The sequence below is a fragment of the Coregonus clupeaformis genome, chromosome 18, assembly GCF_020615455.1.
Source record: "Coregonus clupeaformis isolate EN_2021a chromosome 18, ASM2061545v1, whole genome shotgun sequence".
NCBI classification, from domain to species: Eukaryota; Metazoa; Chordata; class Actinopteri; order Salmoniformes; family Salmonidae; genus Coregonus; species Coregonus clupeaformis.
This window is the reverse complement of record NC_059209.1, coordinates 55,599,669-55,624,781: the sequence shown is the minus strand read 5'-3', so window position 1 is coordinate 55,624,781 and position 25,113 is coordinate 55,599,669. Positions and strand designations below refer to the sequence as shown.

The 25,113-nt window shown below is 43.2% G+C and overlaps 3 protein-coding genes across 3 annotated transcripts; 2 read left to right on the top strand and 1 right to left on the bottom strand.

The window, feature by feature from the left end:
- Positions 1–63: 63 nt before the first annotated feature.
- Positions 64–9,724, top strand: LOC121550557 (protein unc-119 homolog B-like). The gene is made up of 5 exons (XM_041862868.1): positions 64–367; positions 2,732–2,845; positions 8,052–8,154; positions 8,579–8,751; positions 9,111–9,724. Exons 1-5 carry the CDS (start codon positions 133–135, stop codon positions 9,221–9,223), a joined length of 738 nt encoding a protein of 245 aa, XP_041718802.1. The 5' UTR covers positions 64–132; the 3' UTR covers positions 9,224–9,724.
- A 2,461-nt stretch (positions 9,725–12,185) lies between these two features.
- c18h12orf43 (chromosome 18 C12orf43 homolog) lies at positions 12,186–14,152 on the top strand. The gene is made up of 6 exons (XM_041862435.1): positions 12,186–12,338; positions 12,530–12,560; positions 12,698–12,796; positions 12,944–13,014; positions 13,143–13,233; positions 13,424–14,152. The coding sequence occupies exons 1-6, from the start codon at positions 12,218–12,220 to the stop codon at positions 13,806–13,808; spliced, it is 798 nt and encodes a 265-aa protein (XP_041718369.1). The 5' UTR covers positions 12,186–12,217; the 3' UTR covers positions 13,809–14,152.
- hnf1a (HNF1 homeobox a) lies at positions 14,112–21,913 on the bottom strand. Its single transcript, XM_041862434.2, has 10 exons — positions 20,940–21,913; positions 19,556–19,755; positions 17,105–17,285; positions 16,799–17,001; positions 16,440–16,585; positions 15,798–15,939; positions 15,423–15,593; positions 15,148–15,263; positions 14,901–14,985; positions 14,112–14,629 (listed from the first exon to the last, which is right to left on the bottom strand). Exons 1-10 carry the CDS (start codon positions 21,236–21,238, stop codon positions 14,499–14,501), a joined length of 1,674 nt encoding a protein of 557 aa, XP_041718368.1. The 5' UTR covers positions 21,239–21,913; the 3' UTR covers positions 14,112–14,498.
- Between the last annotated feature and the right edge of the window lie 3,200 nt (positions 21,914–25,113).

The following is a 25,113-nucleotide window of genomic DNA, read 5'->3' as shown; positions in this document are numbered from 1 at the left end:
CGTTTTCAGCCAATTACAATCGACTGTGCTCAGCATAGGTTGTCCATAGAGACGCTTCGCCATCTTGAATTTAGTGAAAGTTGTAGCCAGCCATCCACGCAGTCGCCTAAACAAACACAGAACAACCAAGACATGAGCGGCTCTAACTCTCGGAACAAGACGGTAGCCACAGTTAATGGACCGGACACCGATATGGGGCCGGCTGCAAATTCCAGGGAGCGAAAGTCCGGTGGAGATGTGATGAATAGACTCAAGTCGCGACGAAATCAAACTGATAAACAGCGGCCTGTTACAGAAGAGGAACTCAGGGCGCTAGGAAGAGACATCACACCAGATGAAATCCTTGGTCTGTGTGCTGTTACACGGGGTATGTTTGGAGTTAGCTACAGATTGTTAAAGCATATAATGTGATTTAACCAATTACTTTTGGTATCCATTACTGGGAGTTAGTTACTGTTTGATGTAGCACAGTTGTCCGTGTCCAGTTGTAGGTAGTGCGTTTGAATTTGGGGTGGACACACCTGTCTAAATCAATGAGTGAAGATTTGAAATGGCCAAGATGGCTGCATACACAATGTTGGATTACTTAATGGAACAAAAAATTGGTTAATTTTAATAAAGGAGCATTTTCTAAATTAAACGCACCACCTGCAACTGGACACAGACATTTTAGAAGATACACTGAACAAAAATATAAATGCAACAGGTAAAGTGTTGGTCCCATGTTTAATGAGCTGAAATAAGATCCCAGAAATGTTCCATAAGCACAAAAAGCTTATTTCTCTAAAATGTTGTGCACAAATGTTTACATCCCTGTTTGGTGAGCATTTTTCCTTTGCCAAGATAATCCATAGACCTGACAGATGTGGCATATCAAGAAGCTGATTAAACAGCATGATCATTACACAGGTGCACCTTGTGCTGGGGACAATAAAAGGCCACTCTAAAATGTGCAGTTTTGTCACACAACACAATGCCACAGATGTCTCAAGTTTTGAGGGAGCGTGCAATTGGCATGCTGACTGCAGGAATGTCCATCAGAATTTAATGTTCATTTCTCTACCATAAGTCGCCTCCAATGTCATTTTTGAGAATCTGGCAGTACGTGCAACCGGCCTCACAACCGCAGACCAAGTGTAACCACGCCAGCCCAGGACCTCCACATCCGGCTTCTTCACCTGCGGGATCGTCTGGGACCAGCCACCCAGACAGCTGATGAAACAGTGAGTTTGCACAACCAAATAATTTCTGTACAAACTGTCAGAAACCGTCTCAGGGAAGCTCATCTGCACGCTCGTCGTCCTCACCGGGGTCTTGACCTGACTGCACCGGGGTCTTGACCTGACGGCATCATAACCAACTTCAGTGGGCAAATGCTGACCTTTGAAGGCCACTGGCATGTTGGAGAAGTGTGCTTTTCAGGGATGAATCCCGGTTTCAACTGTAACGGGCGTATGGCGTTGTGTGGGTAAGCGGTTTGTTGATGTCAACGTTGTGAACAGAGTGCCCCATGGTGGCGGTGGGGTTATGGTATGGGCAGGCATAAGCTACGGACAACGAACACACAATTGCATTTTATCAACGGCAATTTGAATGCACAGAGATACCGTGCCATTCATCCACCTCCATGTACGGCCCCATGTTTTGCACAGATCTGTACACAATTCCTGGAAGCTTAAAGTGTCCCAGTTATTCCATGGCCTGCATACTCACCAGACATGTCGCCCATTGAGTATGTTTGGGATGCTCTGGATCGACGTGTACGACAGCGTGTTCCAGTTCCCGACAATATCCTGTGGTCCTGTGTGGCTCAGTTGGTAGAGCATGGCACTTGCAATGCCAGGGTTGTGGGTTCGATTCCCACGGGGCACCAGTACCAATGAAAATGTATCCATTCACTACTGTAAGTCCCTCTGGATAAGAGTGTCTGCTAAATGACTAAAATGTAAATATTCAGCAACTTTGCACAGCCATTGAAGAGGAGTGGGACAACATTCCACAGGCCACAATCAACAACCTGATCAACTCTGTGAAGGAGATGTCGTGTTGCATGAAGCAAATGGTGGTCACACCAGATACTGACTGGTTTTCTGATCCATGCCCCCGTCTTTCTTTTTAAGGTATCTGGGACCAACAGATGCATATCTGTATTCTCAGTCATATGAAATCCATAGATTAGGGCCTAATGAATTTATTTCAATTGACTGATTCCCTTATACTCATTCCCAAGCTTTGAAATTGTTGCATGTTGCGTTTTATATTTTTGTTCAGTGTACATGTTTGGCCGAATCGAGAACGAAGATAGTATCGCCAAGTTAAGGTTGGTCAAATTCTGTGTGGTACACCAAACAGTACTTAACCTGTAACTCCCAATAATGGATACCAAAAATCTTTGGTTTAATCACTTTATCTGGTGTAACAATCTGTAGCTAGTATGGAGCGGATTGATTGGAGCTGATGATAGATGGGATTTGGATAAGATTCAAGTTAATCAATGTAGCCATCTATTCTTATTCTAGCTCATCTAGCTAGCTAGCGTGTTAACTAGTTGGCTAGCTAGCTAACTTGATGTGGCTGCACAACAACACTGCATACCTCGCTTTGTAGTGAGTTAGTTGACTTTAACTAGCTAGCTAAGTTTCCACAATGTTTTGAGGAAGCCAAACAAAGAATCTGTGAACACACCAGATTCCCTGTCTGTATGTGCCGCTTACTACGAATTTCCTTCCAGATTATCTATGTAAACCTGAGGACAATGTCTACAATATTGACTTCACACGTTTCAAGATCAGAGATCTGGAGACTGGGACAGTGCTATTCGAGATTGCTAAACCTCACAACTGTGGTAAGCTCAAATATCTCTTGCCCAACATGAAGTTTAAACTTTTCCACAACACTTTGCCACAACATAAATGACAGATCTTGAATAGGCCACATCTTAAAAGGTAAACTCCGCAATATGCCATCATCATAATACATACTGGCGTGACTTTCTGCTTATAGAAATCAAGCCGGGGTCACTGTCAGCTTGAACAGGGCACCAGGCTCAATCTGTGAGACACCCCAGCTGCTGAAACCATTGCAGTCATTGCTAACCGATGCACTGGGGTTAGGTTGGGGCACAAAACGAATGCTGAAATCTGCCACACATGACACTTGGCTCTTTACAATGTGGACTTGCCTCATTGGAAGGTATATATTGGGACAGCCCATAGTTTTGGCAGATTTGAGCATTAGTTTAGTAAGCAGGAAGTTGCCCCGCCGTGTATGATGATGTCATATCATCATACACAGAACGACTCAGGAGGCGCGCACACCATCCACCGCTTCCGAGTATATTACTTGCTAATGTTCAGTCTCTGGATAATAAAGTAGACGAGCTCAGGGCGAGAATCTCCTTCCAGAGAGACATCAGGGATTGTAACATACTCTGTTTCACGGAAACATGGCTCTCTCGGGATATACTGTCTTTGTCCATACAGCCAGCTGGGTTCTCAGTATATCGCACAGACAGAAATAATATACTATCCGGGAAGAAGAAAGGCAGGGGTGTTTGTTTCATGATTAACCACTCATGGTGTGATTGTGATAACATACAGGAACTCAAGTCCTTTTGTTCACCTGACCTAGAATACCTCACAATCAAATGCCGACTGTATTACCTCCCAAGAGAATTCTCTTCGGTTATAGTCACAGCTGTGTATATTCCCCCTCAAGCCGATACCACGACGGCCCTCAAAGAACTTCACTGGACTTTATGCAAACTGGAACCACATCCTGAGGCTGCATTTATTGTAGCTGGGGATTTTAACAAAGCCAAATTTGAGGAAAACGCTACTGAAGTTCCATCAACACATTGACTGTAGTACTCGCGCTGCTAAAACACTCGACCACTGCTACTCCAACTTCCGGGATTCCTACAAGGCCCTCCCCTGCCCTCTCTTCTGCAAATCTGATCACGACTCCATTTTGCTCCTCCCTTCCTATAGGCAGAAACTCAAACAGGAAGTACCCGTGCTAAGTACTGTTCAACGCTGGTCTGACCAATCGGAATCCACGATTCAAGATTGTTTTGAACATGCAGACTGGGATATGTTCCAGGTAACATCAACGAATACACGGATACGGTGACTGAGTTTATTAGGAAGTGTATAGGAGATATTGTACCCATTGTGACTATTAAAACCTACGCTAACCAGAAACTGTGGATAGATGGCAGCATTCCCGCAAAACTGAAAGCACGAACCACTGCATTTAACCATGGCAAGGTGACTGGGAATATGGCCAAATACAAACAGTGTAGTTATTCCCTACGTAAGGCAATCAAACAGGCAAAACGTCAGTACAGAGACAAAGTGGCGTCGTAATTCAACGGCTCAGACACGAGACGTATGTGGCAGGGTCTACAGACAATCACGGACTACAAAAGGAAAACCAGCCACGTCGCGGACACCAACGTCTTGCTTCCGGACAAGCTAAACACCTTCTCCCGCTTTGAGGTTAACACAGGGCCACCGACGCGGCCCGCTACCAAGGACTCTGGGCTCTCCGTGGCCGACGTGAGTAAGACATTTAAGAGTGTTATCCCTCGTAAGGCTGCCGGCCCAGACGGCATCCCTAGCCGTGTCCTCAGAGCATGCGCAGACCTGCTGGCTGGAGTGTTTACGGACATATTCAATCTCTCCCTATCCCAGTCTGCTGTCCCCACTTCCTTCAAGATGTCCACCATTGTTCCTGTACCCAAGAAAGCAAAGGTAACTGAACTAAATGACTATCGCCCCGTAGCACTCACTTCTGTCATCATGAAGTGCTTTGAGAGGCTACTTAAGGATCATATCACATCTACCTTATCTGTCACCCTAGACCCACTTCAATTTGCTTACCGCGCCAATAGATCCACAGACGATGCAATCGCCATCGTACTGCACTATCCAATCTGGACGAGGAATACCTATGTAAGAATGCTGTTCATTGACTATAGCTCAGCATTCAACACCATAGTACCCTCCAAGCACATCATTAAGCTCGGGGCCCTGGGTCTGAACCCCGCCCTGTGCAACTGGGTCCTGGACTTCCTGACGGGCCGCCCCCAGGTGGTGAAGGTAGGAAACAACATCTCCACTTTGCTGATCCTCAACACAGGGGCCCCACAAGGGTGCGTGCTCCGCCCCCTCCTGTACTCCCTGTTCACCCATGACTGTGTGGCCACGCACACCTTGAACTCAATCATCAAGTTTCCAGACGACACAACAGTAGTAGGCCTGATTACCAACAATGACGAGACAGCCTACAGAGAGGAGGTGAAGGCCCTGGGAGTGTGGTGCCAGGACAATAACTTCTCCCTCAATATCGACTAAACAAAGGAGCTGATCATGGACTTCAGGAAATAGCAGAGGGAGCATGCCCCTATCCACATCGACGGGACCGCCTTGGAGCAGGTGGAAGGCTTCAAGTTCCTCGGCATACACATCACTGATGATCTGAAATGGTCCACACAGACAGCGTTGTGAAGAACCTCAGGAGGCTGGCACCGAAAACCCTCTCAAACTTTTACAGATGTACAATTGAGAGCATCCTGTCGGGCTGTATCACCGCCTGGTACGGCAACTGCACCGCCCACAACCGCAGGGCTCTCCAGAGTGTGGTGCGGTCTGCCCAACGCATCACCGGGGGCAAACTACCTGCCCTCCAGGACACCTACAGCACCCGATGTCACAGGAAGGCCAAAAAGATCATAAAGGACAACAACCACCCAAGCCACTGCCTGTTCACCCCGCTATCATCTAGAAGGCGAGGTCAGTACAGGTGCATCAAAGCTGGGACCGAGAGACTGAAAAACAGCTTCTATCTCAAGGCCATCAGACTGTTAAATAGCCATCACTAGGCGGTTTCCACCCGGTTACGTAACCCTGCACCTTAGAGGCTGCTGCGCCATATACATAGACTTAATCACTGGCCACTTTAATAATGGAACACTAGTAACTCTGTTTACCTATTTTTGCTTTACTCATCTCATATGTATAGTTGAAGGCGGAAGTTTACATACACTTAGGTTGGAGTCATTAAAACTTGTTTTTCAACCACTTCACAAATTTCTTGTTAACAAATTATAGTTTTGGCAAGTCTGTTAGGACATCTACTTTGTGCATGACACAAGTAATTTTTCCAACAATTGTTTCAGACAGATTATTTCACTTATAATTCACTGTATCACAATTCCAGTGGGTCAGAAGTTTACATACACTAAGTTGACTGTGCCTATAAACAGCTTGGAAAATTCCAGAAAATGATGTCATGGCTTTAGAAGCTTCTGATAGGCTAATTTACATAATTTGAGTCAATTGGAGGTGTACCTTTTGGATGTATTTCAAGGCCTACCTTCAAACTCAGTGCCTCTTTGCTTGACATCACGGGAAAATCAAAAGAAATCAGCCAAGACCTCAGAAAAACAATTGTAGACCTCGACAAGTCTGGTTCATCCTTGGGAGCAATTTCCAAACGCCTGAAGGTACCACGTTCATCTGTACAAACAATAGTACGCAAGTATAAACACCATGGGACCACGCAGCCGTCATACTGCTCAGGAAGGAGACGCGTTCTGTCTCCTAGAGATGAACGTACTTTGGTGCGAAAAGTGCAAATCAATCCCAGAACAACAGCAAAGGACCTTGTGAAGATGCTGGAGGAAACAGGTACAAAAGTATCTATATCCAAAGTAAAACGAGTTCTATATCGACATAACCTGAAAGGCCGCTCAGCAAGGAATAAGCCACTGCTCCAAAACCGCCATAAAAAAGCCAGACTACGGTTTGCAACTGCATATATGGGGACAAAGATCGTACTTTTTGGAGAAATGTCATGTGGTCTGATGAAACAAAAATAGAACTGTTTGGCCAGAATGACCATTGTTATGTTTGGAGGAAAAATGGGGTTGCTTGCAAGCCGAAGAACACCATCCCAACCGTGAAGCACGGGGGTGGCAGCATCATGCTGTAGGGGTACTATGCTGCAGGAGGGACTGGTGCACTTCACAAAATAGATGGCATCATGAGGAAGGAAAATTATGTGGATATATTGAAGCAACATCTCAAGGCATCAGTCAGGAAGTTAAAGCTTGGTTGCAAATTGGTCTTCCAAATGGACAGTGACCCCAAGCATACTTCCAAAGTTGTGGCAAAATGGCTTAAGGACAATAGAGTCAAGGTATTGGAGTGGCCATCACAAAGCCCTGACCTCAAACCTATAGAACATTTGTGGGCAGAACTGAAAAAGGCCTACAAACCTGACTCAGTTACACTAGCTCTGTCAGGAGGAATGGGCCAAAATTCACCCAACTTATTGTGGGAAGCTTGTGGAAGGCTACCCGAAACGTTTGACCTAAGTTAAACAATTTAAAGGCAATGCTACCAAATACTAATTGAGTGTATGTAAACTTCTGACCCACTGGGAATGTGATGAAATAAATAATAGCTTAAATAAATCACTCTCTACTATCATTCTGACATTTCACATTCTTAAAAATAAAGTGGTGATCCTAACTGACCTAAGACAGGGAATTATTAATTAAATGTCAGGAATTGTGAAAAACTGAGTTTAAATGTATTTGGCTAAGGTGTATGTAAACTTCCGACTTCAACTGTATATACTGTACTCTATTCTACTGTATTTTAGTCTATGCCACTCCGACATTGCTCGTCCTAATATTTCTAATATTTATATAATCCTTAATTCCATTATTTTACTTTTAGGTTGTGTGTATTGTTGTGAATTGTTAGAGCTAGAAGCTGTTGGAGCTAGAAACACAATAACATCTGCTAAACATGTGTATGTGACAAATATAATTGGATTCTGAGTCTACTCAGAAGGGCCCAGACTAAATTAATCTGTCTATTATTTCAAGTAAAACCAAACAAGCCAAGTTATTCCCTCTATGATAATTAATGTAGTCCTTACGCAAATGTTGTAGATATAATTTTAGGTTGAAATCAGAGATGACCTGTTGTCACTTATTTGGATGCCAATTACATTTGAATCCATGTTCTCTTTATCAGACCCTGAAGATGAGGAGAATGGAGACGGAGACACCAGTGCTGGGCGCTTTGTGCGGTATCAGTTTACACCAGCCTTCCTCAGACTGCGGACTGTTGGTGCAACGTAAGTCAGTGGATTAAACAGGAAACATTACATGCATTATCATTATTATGAATCATACGACTCATCATTGAAAAACCACATACTGTGGTTAGGCCTAAATGTTCCATAGTATGTGCTTTCCCTTATGCTGACAAATTATGTTATGTTTCGTTTGCTGGTGTGGCTTACCAGCACAATAAACTGAGTCTTGCAGCTCTGGCAACCACTTAAACTACAACAGAGAGGATTTGGCAGAGCACACAGCTGGGAACAAGACTATTGAAAGAATCATCCTACTTTTGGACTTTAAAAAGGAAAATAAATGGTCAATGAATAAATCTACAATTCAAATAGTTAAAGCAATTTAATGCAGGTAGCACCCACAGTTATGTTCAGCATGTCCCTGCTAGTATCTCAAGTGCCTCTCTTTCTACTCTGCTTTCAGTGTGGAGTTCACCGTGGGGGACCAGCCTGTTAACAGCTTTCGCATGATAGAGAGGCATTATTTCCAGAATAAAGTTCTCAAGAACTTTGACTTTGACTTTGGATTCTGCATCCCAAACAGCCGCAACACTTGCGAACACATCTATGAGTTTCCCCAGCTCCATGAGGACCTCAGTAAGTCTACTAGTAGGAATAGCGTACCTATCTTTGTCATCCAGCAATGCCCTCTCTCACTTTGTCTATCAACTTTGTTGTAGCCTGTGTGGGTCCCTACAAGCTAAAGTTCAGACTGGCCACAACATAGCTGGCCAAGTCTGTAAGTCTACACTACACATCCATACAGAGTCAGTCAGGCGACTCTCATTGTAAGGGGAGCAATGTGGATACTAGACAGTCACATGGTTCCCCTACAGGTTGTTTATTTTTGTGCGCTGAACAGCAGTAATTTACTTTGTCAGCTATGTGTGTTCTGCTGTTCCTTATGAAGTCATTTGCAAACTGAAATTCCTTCTTTTTTGTCTCTTTCTTTTAAGTTTGCCTAATGGTGGAGCACCCGTATGAGACCAGGTCAGACAGCTTCTATTTTGTGGACAACAAACTGATCATGCACAATAAGGCAGACTACGCCTACGATGGGGGCCAGTAGTGCCTGAAGATTAGCTTCTTGTGTGCAATGCAACGCAGGGGTCACATTGCCCCTGAATACAACCATCCATGTTGCCCTTTTGGGAACAGGAGTGTACTTTCTCCACTTCAGACATTCCAACAAACCTTACCAGTCCCAGGTTTGGGAAAACAGGACCATATCTGCCTTTAAAACAAGTTGCTTCATTTATTTGATACCTCGTACCCATCTATTGCTGGGACTCATAGGAAACTCTTGTCAATCACTCTTTTGTAATGTTGAACATGTTTTCCTTTGAATCTTTTCTAATGTTTCCACATTTTAAATGGTTGCTTTACTGCTTATTTCAATCTGCCTTGAGTTCAGTATTTGTTGCAATATCCTTGTTTTTGAGTTGTACTGCGTTTAGTCCACTCTGTTACCAGACAGCTCGACAGGGAAAAGGGAACATTACATGATCCCAATCTGAATGTTGAATACCGGTCATTTTTAGCCTGTAAAATGAACACTGATTGAAGTTGACCAGGTTTTATGTTATTTTGTACACACAAAGGGTTGACAGATGGCACAATTGGATTGCAAGCCAATTACAACTGTGATACTACATTTACATTTAAGTCATTTAGCAGACGCTCTTATCCAGAGCGACTTACAAATTGGTGCATTCAACTTAGGATAGCCAGTGGGGCAACCACCACTGGGGAAGGGGGGGGGGGTGTAAAATGATTACTGTTAGACTATTCCAGGTATTCCTTAAAGAGGTAGGGTTTCAAGTGTCTCCGGAAGGTGGTCAGTAACTCCGCTGTCGTGGGGGAGCTTGTTCCACCATTGGGGTGCCACAGCAGCGAATAGCTTTGACTGGGCTGAGCGGGAACTGTGCTTCCGTAGAGGTAGGGGAGCCAGCAGGCCAGAGGTGGATGAACATAGTGCCCTCGTTTGGGTGTAGGGTCTGATCAGAGCCTGAAATTTTGCCTTGGTAGAAGCTTTATTATTCGTATTGGGTGTCCCATGTCACCTCTAGCTGTATACACTGAGTGCACAAAACATGAACACCTGCTCTTTCCATGACAGACTGACCAGGTGAATCCAGGTGAAAGCTATGATCCCTTATTGATATCACTTGTTAAATCCACTTCAATCAGTGTAGATGAAGGAGAGGAGACCGGTTAAAGAAGGACTTTCAAGCCTTGAGACATGGATTGTGTGTGTGCCATTCAGAGGGTGAATGGGCACGACAAAATATTTAAGTGCCTTTGAACGGGATATGGTAGTAGGTGTCAGGTTTGTGTCACAAACACTGCTGGGTTTTTCACGCTCAACAGTTTCCTGTGTGTATCAAGAATGGTCCACCACCCAAAGGACATCCAGCCAACTTGAGCAACTGTGGGAAGCATTCCTCTGGAATGCTTTCGACACCTTGTAGAGTCCATGCCTTGACAAATTGAGGCTGTTCTGAGGGCAATGGGGGGGTGCAACTCAATAATAGGAAGTTGTTCTTAATGTTTGGTACACTCAGTGTATACAACCAATAATCCCAGTTGACCATAAGGAGACATTTTTGTATTAACTGCCTGGTAGTAAGTGATAGACAACACCCCTGGTATTTTAAGTGTTTTTAGCATTTGTAACAGCACTGTAAATGTACTTGTAGTGTGTTTGTGCCTGCTGGAGTTATACTGAGTTTTCCAACACTAAATGAAACCTACCCCATGTGCCTTGTATTCAGACTTCTCAGCTCAAGAGGCTTTGTTGTGTGTGTGTGAGAGAGAAATCCATGTGAAGTCCAGCTGTGCTCCGCTACACATCTGTCCAACAACATCACATTTTTGTGAATTCATTCTAAGCATATCCCAGTCAGCTATAAAATAATATCAGTAACCCAGAAGTGAAATTGTTGTGAAAGTTTGTAATTTCCTGTTTTACTACTGCTGCTCGTAATCACATAATTGTACGTGAGCATCGACATATCCTCGCCCTTGACAGATTCTCGCCGTTTCATCTGTCCACGAGAGATTAGCTATGAAATTATACCTATACAGGTCATAATGCCCAGTGGAAGGTATAGTGTATGTATCAGTGGAGGCTGCTGAGGGGAGGATGGCTCATAATAATGGCTGGAAAGGCGCCAATGGAATGGCATCAAACAAATGGAAACCATGTGTTTGATACCGTTCCACTGATTCCGCTCCAGCCATTACCACGAGCCCCCAAACCTCCTGTGGTATGTATGATGAAATGGCTGTGATGTTATCCACTTTAGAGACTTGAGGTGTGTCTGTTCTTTACCTTTACTGATGGAAGGTCTGTGATAGCAGGCACCATTTTTGTATTATGTTTTATTAATAGCACCACCAAATGAACACTAATTATGGCTTTTACAACATGGTCGCTACTGATATCATTTTTCACTCTTATAATAATATAATATTTAGCAGACGCTTTTATCCAAAGCGACTTACAGTCATTCGTGCATAATTTTTTTTTTGTGTATGGGTGGTCCCGGGGATCGAACACACTACCCTGGTGTCACAAGCGCCGTGCTCTACCAGCTGAGCTACAGAGGACCACATATTGAACCCGCATGCTGTGTAAACTGGAACCCCTTTGATTTTTATTGATCATATTGTATTTTTACCTATTGATGAATGTGTTTTACGACAGACAAATCTCAAAGTGAGATTTTATTCAACATTATTACAAAGTTTGCTGTCTTTTGAATGTTACATTTCAGGGACCATATAGACTCCATATCAAATACTGTTGTCTACATCATTGGATGTGTACTTGGTGAGGATCTGGTAGATCTAGAAGCCCTCCTAACATTGCCTTTTATGTTCTGTTCAATTTTTTTGTTTCTGTAAGATGATATACTGTCAGGAGAGGGGGAAATAAATAAAAAATTGGTATACAGTTTGGCTTAAGTTCACTCATCAAAGTCTCACTACACTGACCCCCCCGAAATACTTCATTACCCATAGTGCATTGCTCTGTAGCCGCACATGTACTTGATCCAACATGTCAGCCCCGGTTGGAACTGTGGTTGAAGACTCGAGCAGTGAAGATGAAGATCTGGAAAAGTTTAAGGAAGCAGCTTGGAGTTTTGGCACATATGGAACTAATGGTACCAACACGGCAGGTAAATTCAGCCTAACATTAAATAACCTTTGCTTTAACTAAGACCCAGGATGTAGCTAGCTAACGCTAGTCAACAACAAATGTGGGGTGGGAGATATCTTAGTGTGTGAAGTCTTTAGTTAGTGAGCAAATCTATCTTACCCCAAAACAGCAGCGAAATCTTAACAGTAATATAACTACTGTTGTTTTTAGATGGGGAAAGCAATGGGAAGCTATCCCGTCGGTAAGTTTTCATTTTCTCCGAATGGCATGCTATATCCTCTGTATTATTATGATTCACCAACATGCATAAATAGAGGTTCTGCCTCACGTTTGGCTTTGCCATAATAATCGTGTTTTATGTAATGCTATGGTCAACAGTGTGGCTGTATCTAAACATGAACATGATGGGAACGAGCTTCAGACGACCCCGGAGTTCCGTGCGCACGTTGCAAAGAAATTAGGGGCTATACTTGACAGGTACAGTATTTATTCTTTGTCATGGGAAAATGTTGATGAAACATCAGTTTTACTATTATAGCTACCTATAGCCTTTGCCTCATGTTACCTCCACCTGTCAACTTTTCAGTTGCCTACTTTAATCTAACTATGCAATTTGATTTTCAGTTGCATTTCATTGATATCTGCAGAAACATCAAAACCCTGCACAGCGTCAACCAAATGTGAAGATGAAGAAGGTGAGGGTTTATCCAGAAATTGTTTTGCATTGAAACTGATGCAGTAGTTACGAACTGTATGATGTGTTGTCAGATATGACGTGATATAAATGCTGGATGGGGTCTTGATCTTATGTCTTGGTTTTAAGGTTTCCGGCTGTTCACCACATCTGTCCCAGGAGAGTTTACCATTGATCCCCCCCCCCCTCCTGTAAGGCGCCGCCCCATCCCCAGCTCAAGGTGATGCTTGTTCTATGTAGGCCTGGCCTTTTAACCTTTGGGTTGTGTGAGGTGGTTTTATGTAATTTTCATTCCTACTTTGTGAAGGAATCCTTACAGTAGCATTGCATGATTGTAATATTCCTGTATCTCATATTGTAATACTACTGTAATAAACAGTTTAGTGTTTGTTTCTGCAATGTTCTTCTAGTGACAGTGACAGTGAGCTGGAGATGAGACTGAGAGAGGCAGCAGTGTCAGTTACAGACCTCCTATCATCGGCTCTCCCCAGTGCGGTTACACCTTCCATGCCAGAGTCCCTCAGCTCCGAGAAAATTAAGAAGAAGAAGAAGAAGAAGAAATACAAGGTTCAGGCAGGAGAGGAGGCAGAAAGAGAGCACAGTAATAACAGCCCTGTTCCAAAGAAAAATAAGAAAAGGACAGCTTCCCACGGGGAGTTTGGAGAGGTAGAGAACTGTGGAGAAGCCTCACCTTATGCTAAAACAGAGGAGGAGCAGAAGAGCCCAGAGGAGGACAGTCTACCCCTGAAGGTCAAGAAGAAAAATAAAAAGGCACAGATGAAAGGGTGGAAGTAGAAAAGCACTGAGACTTCTGAACTTGTGTGTTGTGATTTAGGATATTGGCTGTTTGTTCCATACTTGTAAGAACTGTTAACCTGTTGTACTTGGGAATCTTAGCATTCATTATAACATGGTCAGGTCATACACTGTTATTTTCTGGAAATAATCACTGCAATGTTGTACAACTTCGTAGTTTGTTCTTTTCTGGAATGCAATATGATCTTTCAGAAATGTGGCATACTGTATTTTATTACCTATTTTCTCTGCCCAAAACACAATCAGTGCTATGCCTTGTTTTGTAAAGAAAGCAGTTCACACTGAATTCTTAGATCATTTTTATTAAAACACTTTTTTCTATTGATAACATAAGTTTATTGTAAAATGGGGATCAATTGCTCAGCGTTCTCTGTTTTGCATGGATTTAGATGTGGCTCTTTCTAATGGTTTATCCCTGACCTCAGATCAGCAGACGGACACACTGAGTACACTGGTCTATGTAATAGTAAGGCCGCTAATTCAAGTGACGAGACTGGTAACTGGCAGTGAGTCTGTCCTGGATTTATGTATCTCGCAGAATGGGAAATATGGTTTCTCTGGATAATTTTACTGCAGAGGTAGTTTTTGAGAATTTGCGTTGCATCTCTATTACAGTTCTCTACTTACTACTCCCACCCCTTCACATTACATAGTGATTACATTCTGTTGCTACTGTGCGGTAGAGACCATCTGTGCAGGAATGTAGGAGTTGATGTCTGCTGGCGAAGAGGAGAGGCGGTGAGGTGGATGAGTTTCACTAGACTGAGATGGAGGATACAGCTGTAAGTTCCCAGAGGAAACTAAGAAAGACAGATGGTAAGTTATTCGTTTCCAGTTTCTCTACTGTCATTCCAATTACAACCCTGCATTTAAAATGCCCTTTTTTGACTGGCAACTAGAGAATACCATGGGTTATATTTACCACTATCTAGATGTATTAAGATGACTTTGAAATATGTGTTACACACTTAGTAGCTTTTTTAGATGTCTTCAGTCTCCCCTGTAGTGTAGTGTAAGAAACTGCATCTTTAGGGAAATAGTCTACACTTAGAGTAACATGTTTTATCTTACCTGGCACAGGTGAAGGGGACTGCAGGTGTAGGGAGTCCTCTTGGATGGGCTGGTCTGTCTGCTCCTCAGGGTCTGTGGTCAGAATCTAACCAATGCGAAAGTCATTAGCAGATTCAACCCACATTTAATACTACTTCTGATCATTAGCTAGTGAGTCTAGACTTTTCTGTACCTGTATACTCTGACTTGTGCAACTGATTATTAATGACATCGCTTTCATTTAGGTGAATGTTTGGAATCACAGTACCTGTCTGACTGTGGTTAGACTGGTCAGTGTTCCAAGGCTGCTGCTGTCAGTGATGACCATGGCTTGGGACAGTAGGCTGGACGGAGGGTAGTGGGACATATCAGACTTGCTGTACACTACAATGGAGAAATTGAGAGCAGGCGCTGAGGTACTTTATGAAACCCTCCTTAGTTCTAGCAGTTCTATTCAGTTGCTCTCACTCATTCCTTGTTTCACATAAGGTATTTCTGTCAAAGGGCAAATGGAGGAGTAACATGCTGCCACTGTGGCCTTACTGTGGCATGGAAGCTGTGCCATGGTTGCCATGAAAGGACTGTGGCCCATATGACTCTGGAACTGCTGTGTGAGTTGCTGCTGGGAAGTGGAATGAAGCTGCTGCTGGAATGAGATTGGCTGAAGGGTGGTGAACCCACCTCCCACGTTGTTGATGACAGGTACAGTTTGACCTGTTGACCAATATAGGCCAGCAAAACATGGATTAGGCTGCTTTGTTAATGTCAGTTACAGTTTATATGTGACAACTTTCTGATCATCACTTGAAAAGGATAAGATGCAATACAGTGGATATGTTTTGAAATGACCGTTTAATAATAACTATGCTCTGACTTAGAACCGTTTGAGTGGATGGGACTGTGTGTAGAATAGGTTACCTATGAGGAGAGAGGACTCTCCCAGACTCATGACGCTGGGCAGGGAGGCCATGATGAGTCCATGGTGGGGAGCAGCCGAGGCAGACAGACTGTGCAGTGAGGTCAGGGTGCTGACTGGGGGCAGGGGGCCACCACCTGATACCTGAGATGGGAAAGTTGGAGGCAGATAGTTAGAACCACAGCCATGGATTCTTGTGAGGATTGAGATGTTTTGTATTCCCAAAGGTTTATGATGAAGTGAAGTAGTCTATGATCTCACTAGTTTGATGTGATATTACTTGTAATTTCACTGCCTTACATGATGACCTATGTCTTTTGATGATATGATATGGTTAGCGATCTCACAGTCTTATATTATGATATAATATGGTTTGTGATGTCATTTGCTTATTATGATGTAATATGGTTTGTGAAATAATTTGCTTATTATGGTTTGTGATCACTGATGCAGTTACTAATCTCTGTATTGTGGTGATGATGTGTATTGGGATTATGTGATCATAGTTGCTGATCTTTGGTTTGTGACAATGAGAGGTTGTTTGTGATCCCATCTCACTGGTTTGTGATTGTGTAATGTGGATTGTGACAATGTGTGTCGAGGTGAGATATGGTTAATGATAATATAATGGTAGGTGATCTCACTGGTTTGTGATGGTGTGTTTCCAGGAGTGTGTGGCTGGGCTCCAGTTGAATGGGGCTGGCCAGGCGGACCCCCATGCCTCGGTCTCCATTGTGACCCCTCGATGACCCCAGACTGTCACATGTGATTTGCTGGCTGTACTTCATGCCTGGAAGAGAGGAAGCGTGTTAGGATGAGTTAGGATCAGGTGTTCTGGGAGGAGGGAATGTTGCACCCTGTCAGTCTTGGCTCTGTTCCTCTGTATAAGGGCACTGAAAATCTTACATACGCAACATCTGAGCAGAACACTAATGGTTCATTATGCTCTTTGTGGATTAAATGAAATAATATTTTGATTCACTTTGCTGTTAGTGAGTGTTACCTTGCAAAGGGCTGTGTGAGAGAGTGTGGTTGGTGGAGCTTGCTGATTGGCTGGTGTAAGGCATATCGAGAGCCAGCTTATGGCGGAAGGCCTCCTCCTTGCGGCGGTTAGCGAACCAGTTGTACACTCGTACCTCTGTCACCAGGTTAGAGCCCAGGCCAGCCAGCTGGGACGGAGACACACCCCTCTGGAGACACTCAGCCCTGAGGGAGAGGGGGGGACACGCTAAAATGACGGACAGTTCCTCCATTGCACTGGAACTGGGAACATTTCTTGTTTTTATCTGACCTCTCCCCTTTCTCTCACCTGTTACACTCCTCTACTAATCCCTCTCTCTCCTCTTTGCTTGGGTTCCTCTGTCGTTCATAGGCGTGGAAGAGGATTTCCTGGGAGGCGGGTCCCCATTTGAACCTGTTCCTACGTCCCTTCCTCACGTCCTCTCCCTGCTCCTCTCCAGACCCAAGGGCATGCCTGGCATTAGTAAACTCTGCATGGGGTGGTCAGTGAAAGCATATTTGTGATAAATATGAATTGTATTGTTATAGTATCCATGTTGTTATAATATCAGTATAATTCATTATTCAGACAGTATTGTGTTACATGTACACTACCAGTCAGAAGTTTGGACACACCTACTCATTCCAGGGTTTTTCTTTATTTATACTATTTTCTACATTGTAGAATAATAGTGAAGACATCAAAACTATGAAATAACACATAAAGTGTTAAATAAATCGAAATATATTTTATATTTGAGATTCTTCAAAGTAGCCACCCTTTGCCTTGATGACAGCTTTGCACACTCTTGGCATTCTCTCAACCAGCTTCATGAGGAATGCTTTTCCAACAGTCTTGAAGGAGTTCCCACGTATGCTGGGCACTTGTTGGCTGCTTTTCCTTCACTCTGTGGTCCAACTCATCCCAAACCATCTCAATTGGGTTGAGGTTGGGTGATTGTGGAGGCCAGGTCATCTGATGCAGCACTCCATCACACTACCTGGTCAAATAGCCCTTACACAGCCTGGAGGTGTGTTTTGGGTCATTGTCCTGTTGAAAAACAAGTGATAGTCCCACTAAGCGCAAACCAGATGGAATGGTGTAACGCTGCAGAATGCTGTGGTAGCCATGCTGGTTAAGTGTGCCTTGAATTCTAAATAAATCACTGACTGTGTCACCAGAAAAGCACCATCACACCTCCTCCTCCATGCTTCACGGTGGGAATCACACATGCAGAGATCATCCGTTCACCTACTCTGCGTCTCACAAAGACACAGAGGTTGGAACCAAAAATCTCAAATTTGGACTCATCAGACCAAAGGACAGATTTCCACCGGTCTAATGTCCATTGCTCGTGTTTCTTGGCCCAAGCAAGTCTCTTCTTCTTATTGGTGTCCTTTAGTAGTGGTTTATTTGCAGCAATTCGACCATGAAGGCCTGATTCACGCAGTTTCCTTTGAACAGTTGATGTTGAGATGTGTCTGTTACTTGAACTCTGTGAAGCATTTATTTGGGCTGCAATCTGAGGCTGGTAACTCTAATGAACTTATCCTCTGCAGCAGAGGTAACTCTGGGTCTTCCTTTCCTGTGGTGGTCCTCATGAGAGCCAGTTTCATCATAGCGCTTGATGGTTTTTGCTACTGCACTTGAAGAAACTTTCAAAGTTCTTGAAATGTTCTGTATTGACTGACCTTCATGTCTTAAAGTAACGATGGACTGTCATTTCTCTTTGCTTATTTGAGCTGTTCTTGCCATAATATGGACTTGGTCTTTTACCAAATAGGGCTATCTTCTGTATACCACCCCTACCTTGTCACAACACAACTGATTGGCTCAAACACATTAAGAAGGAAATAAATGGTTGAGAGAATGCCAAGAGTGTGCAAAGCTGTCATCAAGGCAAAGGGTGGCTACTTTGAAGAATCTAAAATATATTTAGATTTGTTTAACACTTTTTTTGGTTACTACATGATTCCAAATGTGTTATTTCATATTTGTGATGTCTTCACTATTATTCTACAACCGTAGAACATAGTAAAAATAAAGAAAAACCCTTGAATGAGTAGGTGTCCAAACTTTTGACTGGTACTGTATATATTTTCAAAAATAAGGCTAATTCACAGGAATGTATGTTTTATATTAGAGTTTGAGATCATTTGTAATGCAACACATAAGTGCGTGTGTGTGTGGTAAAATGTGCATAGGACATGCAGATTGTGTGTCTCTCTACACATGGAATGTGAAAGTGGACAGTATCATGTTACCTTACATGTCTATATTTAACTCCCAGTGACCAGTGGGCCCCCATAGTTGTTTACATCAGACAGACGTATTGAATCATTTATCATGATGGGTTTACCAGTCGAAGGATTGGGGTACAGGTATTGTGATTTCGCTATCATTAGGAAAACACAGCAGGAGACCACAGTTTCCTTACATGTTTGAAATGGAAAGTTTGCAAACGTCAAAGCTATTTGAAAATTAGCCAGAAAGTGGATATAAGGAAGGACATAGAACGAGAAAGAAGAGTAAGGAAGATCCGTTGACATAATTGTTCTTTGCATCCTGAGATTCAGTCTTGTGTAAGAGCTCCCAATGCCCGGAATCGAATAGATTTATGGTAATTTATTGTGAATATTAATGAATGAGGTAGTCATGATTTCACCTAATATAAATGTTACACTTATAGAGTCCAGACTGTAATGTCATACTGTTGTGCAGTACAGGCAGGGTCAGCTCATCAGCTGGTCAAATACTCACGCTGGCTAATCTCGCCCTGCTTCCTGACGTACCAGCTGTACAAAGCAGCCCGTTTCTGGTTCTTCATGGGCGTGCCTTTGTTGAGGTGCTGGGAGAGATGGGACTGGTTGAGGCCTGTGGACTCTACCACCTCTCTCTGGGGGAGGTTATGCTGCTGCATGTAGCTCTTCACCACTTTTGCCACGCGCCATGGATCCTCCCTATCACACACAGACAAATACACAGACACAGACACAGGCAAAACACATGTGCATAAAGAGAGGGAGGGGGAGGGGGAGGGAGAGAGGGATGTTGACAATAAGAGATAAGGGGAAGCACAGCAGGGCAAAGTCCAGCTCTCTCTGGTCACTGGAAATAAAACCCATAAACATTATATGGATGGCCTACTTGCTGCAACACAAACCTTAACGGCTAGCAATAGTACATAACATAGGTATAATGTATGTTAACATACAAAAGTTTTTTGTTTGATGCATTTTTATACTAAGGCATGGTTGGTAAAGTTGTGTGTTCATGCTAGGTGTTGTAAAATTGCCAACTTTTAGTTATATACAATGAGCAGTTAAACCATAATCTTGTTGTTTTATTTTTACTTTTTTTTTGTTAAAAATAAATGCACTGTTGGTTAAGGGCTGTAAGTAAGCATTTCACTGTAATGTCTGCACCTGTTGTATTCGGCGCATGTGACCAATAAAATTTGATTTGATTTGAGATATTTGTTGTAGTTTTAAATGTGGTAAAATTAAATGGGCTTTTCCAAGCAGTAGTAAATATTCACTCAATCTGTTCTAACACACACACACACACACACACACACACACACAACACAGCACATTTCTGTTAATCTTAACCCATGCATGTAGTTCATTCATTAAATGGACAGAGAATAATGATGGGGTGGGTAATTAGTAACTAGGAAAGGAGGAACCCTCCTTTAAATTCACCTCAGAGGCCGAGAGAGATCTCACAGAGGGAGAGGGAGAACGAGGGAGGAAGGGGGAGAGGGGGACTAAATTTGAGGAAGACGAAGAAATGGAGTAGAAAGGATGCTACCAGGTAAAACCGTCAATTGTTTGTACTCTGGAACCTTTCCTTGGTCAGAAAACAACAGGAAAAGATAGCAGAAAAGAAAGAGAATGGAAAACAGAATCAAGTAACCACTAAAACGTATTTGTTTTCCAATATTTTTTTTTACAAATGAGTTGGACATTATTTTTATAAAGTGAGAGAATAATAGCACAGCAAAGGGATTTGGCTATTTTGTTGTATGGGTGTGTGTATTAATATTTGAACTTTGATAAAAGGAATAGATTGATGTACTGTACATGTATGTGTATGTTAAGGGGAGGATAGGGTGGATGGCAGACATTTGGAAGCTACTTACTGAAGCAGTTGGTCGACCAGAGCCCTCTGTCTGGCTGCCTCCTCTGGGGCTAGTGCCTCCAGCTCCTGGAATATGGGGGGTGGAAAATCAATTTCTCCCTCCTCCGAACTCTCGCCATCCCCCCTGTCCCCCTTCTCTGCTCCAGGGGTGACCCTCTCTCGCTCCAGTTCTCCCAGGGCATGGACCAGGACCTCCCGGGACAGTCCAGAGCTCAGCAGAGCCCAGATCAGCTGCTCCTGGAGAGCAGACAGACGCCCAGGGCCAGGCCCTGCTTCTCCTTTCCTCTCCTCTCCCTCCATTACGCTGTTGCCTAATCTTTACCTCACTAACACAGCACACAGACTACGCAGGCCACAGGTCACAAACGCGCACACACACACACTCACACACCAACACAGACACACTGCAGTCATGCGCTTACACAAAAGACAGAGGATTTGGCTTCTGGAGTCATTGCATTTCTGTCCTTCTTCAGTTTAGGAATAGAGAAAGTTTGCTTTCATTTTCCCCTGTTTGATTTTCTCCTCGTCTCGTTCCGTTCTGAGCTGAGCTGTCTGGTTTTAGCCCTCCACCTGCTGTTATGCTTTAAAATGTCTTTTTTTTACCTTCCTCCCCCTCCTCCCCATGCGCTTTCTTTGAACTTTGTCCCCATCTCCGTCCATCCCTAACAGTGAACAAAGTGCAGTCAAACTATAAATGAAAATAAACTGCACATTCATACAGGCTCCTGTATAACACACAAATGCAATACATATATGAGAGGTTACAAAAATATGCAAACTGCATCTTTAATACACCCATTAAAAACGATCATATTTATTTTATAATATATTCAAAATAAATTGAAAGAAGCAGTTGTCCTGCACAGCACTAGAGGGCACTACTGCATCATCCTAGAAAGACACGGTCTGATAGAGGTAGCTTTTAGATGCCAGAGAACACATTTTACATTTACGTCATTTAGCAGACGCTCTTATCCAGAGCGACTTACAGTTAGTGAGTGCATATATTTTCATACTGGCCCCCCGTGGGAAACGCACCCACAACCCTGGCGTTGCAAGCGCCATGCTCTACCAACTGAGCTACAGGGGACTACACCTACTAGTGTTCACTGATTTTGGGTTCTGTCTCTCTCTGCTCACTTTCCTCTGACCCTCTTCCTGGATCTTTTTCTTCCCCAGGTAACCTAACCTAAGGGAGGAGTGTAGGGTTTTCACTTTCCCAGAGCAGTAGACAATCTGGCCATAAAACCCAAACAAAAGCATCTTCCCACCCCTTTTTCCAAGCCTTTTCTCATTCATTCCTTCCTCTCTCTCATTGAAAATGCTTTACTGCCTGTGATTACATCAGACATAGATGTCACGTCAAAGCTTTCACTAAAGATTGCGTTAATTATTTTATATATTTCAGATTCACAGGTCGTTACCATCACACGTCTGTTCTGTATTATCATCCAATGACTTTGTCTAAATTCATGCGTACATCTGAATCAGTAATACTTAAGAACCCCTGCAGGTGGCATTGTAGCTATACTCTATAGGTAGTATTGCTTTCGCAGTGTGGATTCAACTCCAATAACGCTCTCTCTCTTACCATGTGCTTCCTCCGGTTCAGCCTCTCTCCTAACCCCACCCTACACTAGGGAAGGCATTGTACACTATTTGAAAGGGGGGGAAACTCAGGGAAACAGTGCTCCCTCTATCTCTCTGAAACACTACTGCCCTGTAATTAAATCACATTGTGCCTGAATTTGCACTGTTCAGAGGACAGCCCAGAGAAAAAGAGACGGGGTGGGGTAGTGTGGTCTGTACTGCATTTTAATCCCATACAGTGCATTATATCACACATTCTAGCAGGCATTTGGTGTGACAAAGTAAATATACAGTTATGTAATTTTATTATCAAAGAAAAAGTGTGTTTGCATGACGTGTTAGTATGTAGCCTACAGTATTTTCTGTTCTAGAAATAAAGAACCACATAACCAGTTTACACTTTGTTTACTGGAAAAGGGAACAGAGTAACTGTTTTCCCTGCTGTCCTCCTCAGTCTCATTAGTCAGCCAACCTCCCTGTTTCTGCCCCCTCCTCTCTCAGCCTTGTGTCCATGCTGCCCCGCCACCCAAGATCCCCCACCCCATACTATTCATCCCCATTGATCATGCATGCAGAAAATAAACACACCCCTTAGTTCCTGCCCAAATAAGCACTGTCCACATTTTTGTAGTTTCCTCTGCAGGGAGCAGAGGCTGTGTAGCCTACGCTGGGTGCCTCCAACAATGTCCAACAACTCACCCAGTATAAACTTCATGGACACTTCACAGCACAAACAAATAAGTAGTCAATAGACAAATAGGAATGTAAGCAAGTTTGGCGTTTCACATATTGAGCAGATATTCTTGAGTAGGTAGTGCGAATGAGTTTGTTTGTTCAGTCTCTCCTTCTTATTGTCATCTGGCATTAGTTTAGCGTCTTGAGAGTGCACCCCCTAATGGAACAAGCTGAGTGTGTAAAGGGGAGTTGGATGAACCAAAGGCTTCTATGACAATACAGTAGTTACGGTTAGTCTATTTGAAGTTTTAATGCAGATTTGAAAGACTTCCCAATGTTCCCACAGTCTTTCGGAGGCATGTGAATCAACAACATTGTTTACCTTCATCACCATAGGCATTGGTGCTAATGCATTGCCATTGCTTGAATTATTTGAACGGCTGTTTCTTAGAGGTAACATTGTGATCGGCCTCCAATCGGTTAACAAGTCACATGTTGAGTCGGTGTTGGAGAGGAGATTAGCTGGAGCTGGCTTTGGCACAAATTAAATACTGAAGACCCAGCAGTGAATGAGCAAGCACACTACCCAAAACCACCACCTTCTCAGGGGGTTAAAGTATGGGGGGGTGGATTGTGCCAGTGTGAGCGACTGTATTACTGAAGCTAGTGTCAGGACTGTTTCAGGTGTAGGCGAACCAAGGCCTGGAGACACTAGCTAGGTTTCCATCCAATAAGTGACAGATTTTCATGTGAATATTCTAAAATATGCATAAATAAAATATCATCAACATCAACTAGCCCAAAGGTTTTATTTTCTCAATCCATTTTATTTGTAGACAAAAAACGGTCAATTTTCATGATGGCCTGTACTGTAGTTGTACAATAAGTATGTTTTGTGAGATTTATTAAAAGTGGAGAGCAGATTTTTCAAGGCTAGCTTCGTTGTTCAATATTTAGTAATGCAGTAGTCAGGAAGGTAACAAATAACTAAATGCTATGCATTACCTATTGTCAAACAAAAGAGAATTCTAAACTTGTAGGCTGTACAGGGTTGGATACAATATGGATTAGTCTGAACGTCATTTGGTGTCATATGTTCACCAAACCTAGTCATTTGTTTTTTTTTGTGTATGTCTTGTAAAGTGTCGCAGCAGCATACAGTGCATTCGGAAAGTATTCAGACCCCTTGACTTGTTCCACATTTTGTTACGTTACAGCGTTATTCTAAAATTGATTAAATTGTTTTTTCCCTAATCAATCTACACACAGTACCCCATCATGACAAAGCAAAAACAGGTTTTTAGACTTTATCAATTTTATTAAAAATTTTAAAAAAGTATTCAGACTCTTTACTCAGTACTTTGTTGAAGCAGCTTTGGCAGCGTTTACAGCCTCGAATCTTCTTGGGTATGATGCTACAAGCTTGGCACACCTGGATTTGGGGAGTTTCTTCCATTCTTCTCTGCAGATCCTCTCAAGCTCTGTCAGGTTGGATGGGGAGCATCGTTTCACAGCTATTTTCAGGTCTCTCCAGAGATGTTAGATCGGGTTCAAGTCCAGGCTGGCTGGGCCACTCAAGGACGACATTCAGAGACTTGTCCCGAAGCCACTACTGCGTTGTCTTGGCTGTGTGCTTAGGGTCGTTGTCCTGTCGGAAGAAAAACTTCACCCCAGTCTGAGGTCCTGAGCACTCTTGAACAGGTTTTCATCAAGGATCTCTCTGTACTTTGCTCTGTTAATCTTTCCCTCGATCCTGACTAGTCTCCCAGTCCCTGCCGTTGAAAAACATCCCTACAGCATGATGCTGCCACCACCATGCTTCACCGTAGGGATGGTATTGGCCAGGTGATGAGCGGTGCCTGGTTTCCTTCAGATGTGACGCTTGCTGGTTTCCTTCAGACGTGACG

Coding starts and splice junctions, on each gene's coding strand:
- LOC121550557 (XM_041862868.1), top strand. CDS start 133: ATGAGCGGCTCTAACTCTCGGAACAAGACGGTAGCCACAGTTAATGGA. Junction 2,846..8,051: donor TGCTAAACCTCACAACTGTG/GTAAGCTCAAAT, acceptor TCTCTTTATCAG/ACCCTGAAGATGAGGAGAAT. Junction 8,752..9,110: donor CCAGCTCCATGAGGACCTCA/GTAAGTCTACTA, acceptor CTTTCTTTTAAG/TTTGCCTAATGGTGGAGCAC.
- c18h12orf43 (XM_041862435.1), top strand. CDS start 12,218: ATGTCAGCCCCGGTTGGAACTGTGGTTGAAGACTCGAGCAGTGAAGAT. Junction 13,015..13,142: donor CAAATGTGAAGATGAAGAAG/GTGAGGGTTTAT, acceptor CTTGGTTTTAAG/GTTTCCGGCTGTTCACCACA. Junction 13,234..13,423: donor CGCCCCATCCCCAGCTCAAG/GTGATGCTTGTT, acceptor ATGTTCTTCTAG/TGACAGTGACAGTGAGCTGG.
- hnf1a (XM_041862434.2), bottom strand. CDS start 21,238: ATGGAGGGAGAGGAGAGGAAAGGAGAAGCAGGGCCTGGCCCTGGGCGT. Junction 19,756..20,939: donor CTGGTCGACCAACTGCTTCA/GTAAGTAGCTTC, acceptor TGTGTGTGATAG/GGAGGATCCATGGCGCGTGG. Junction 15,940..16,439: donor AAACACACCATCACAAACCA/GTGAGATCACCT, acceptor TTCCCATCTCAG/GTATCAGGTGGTGGCCCCCT.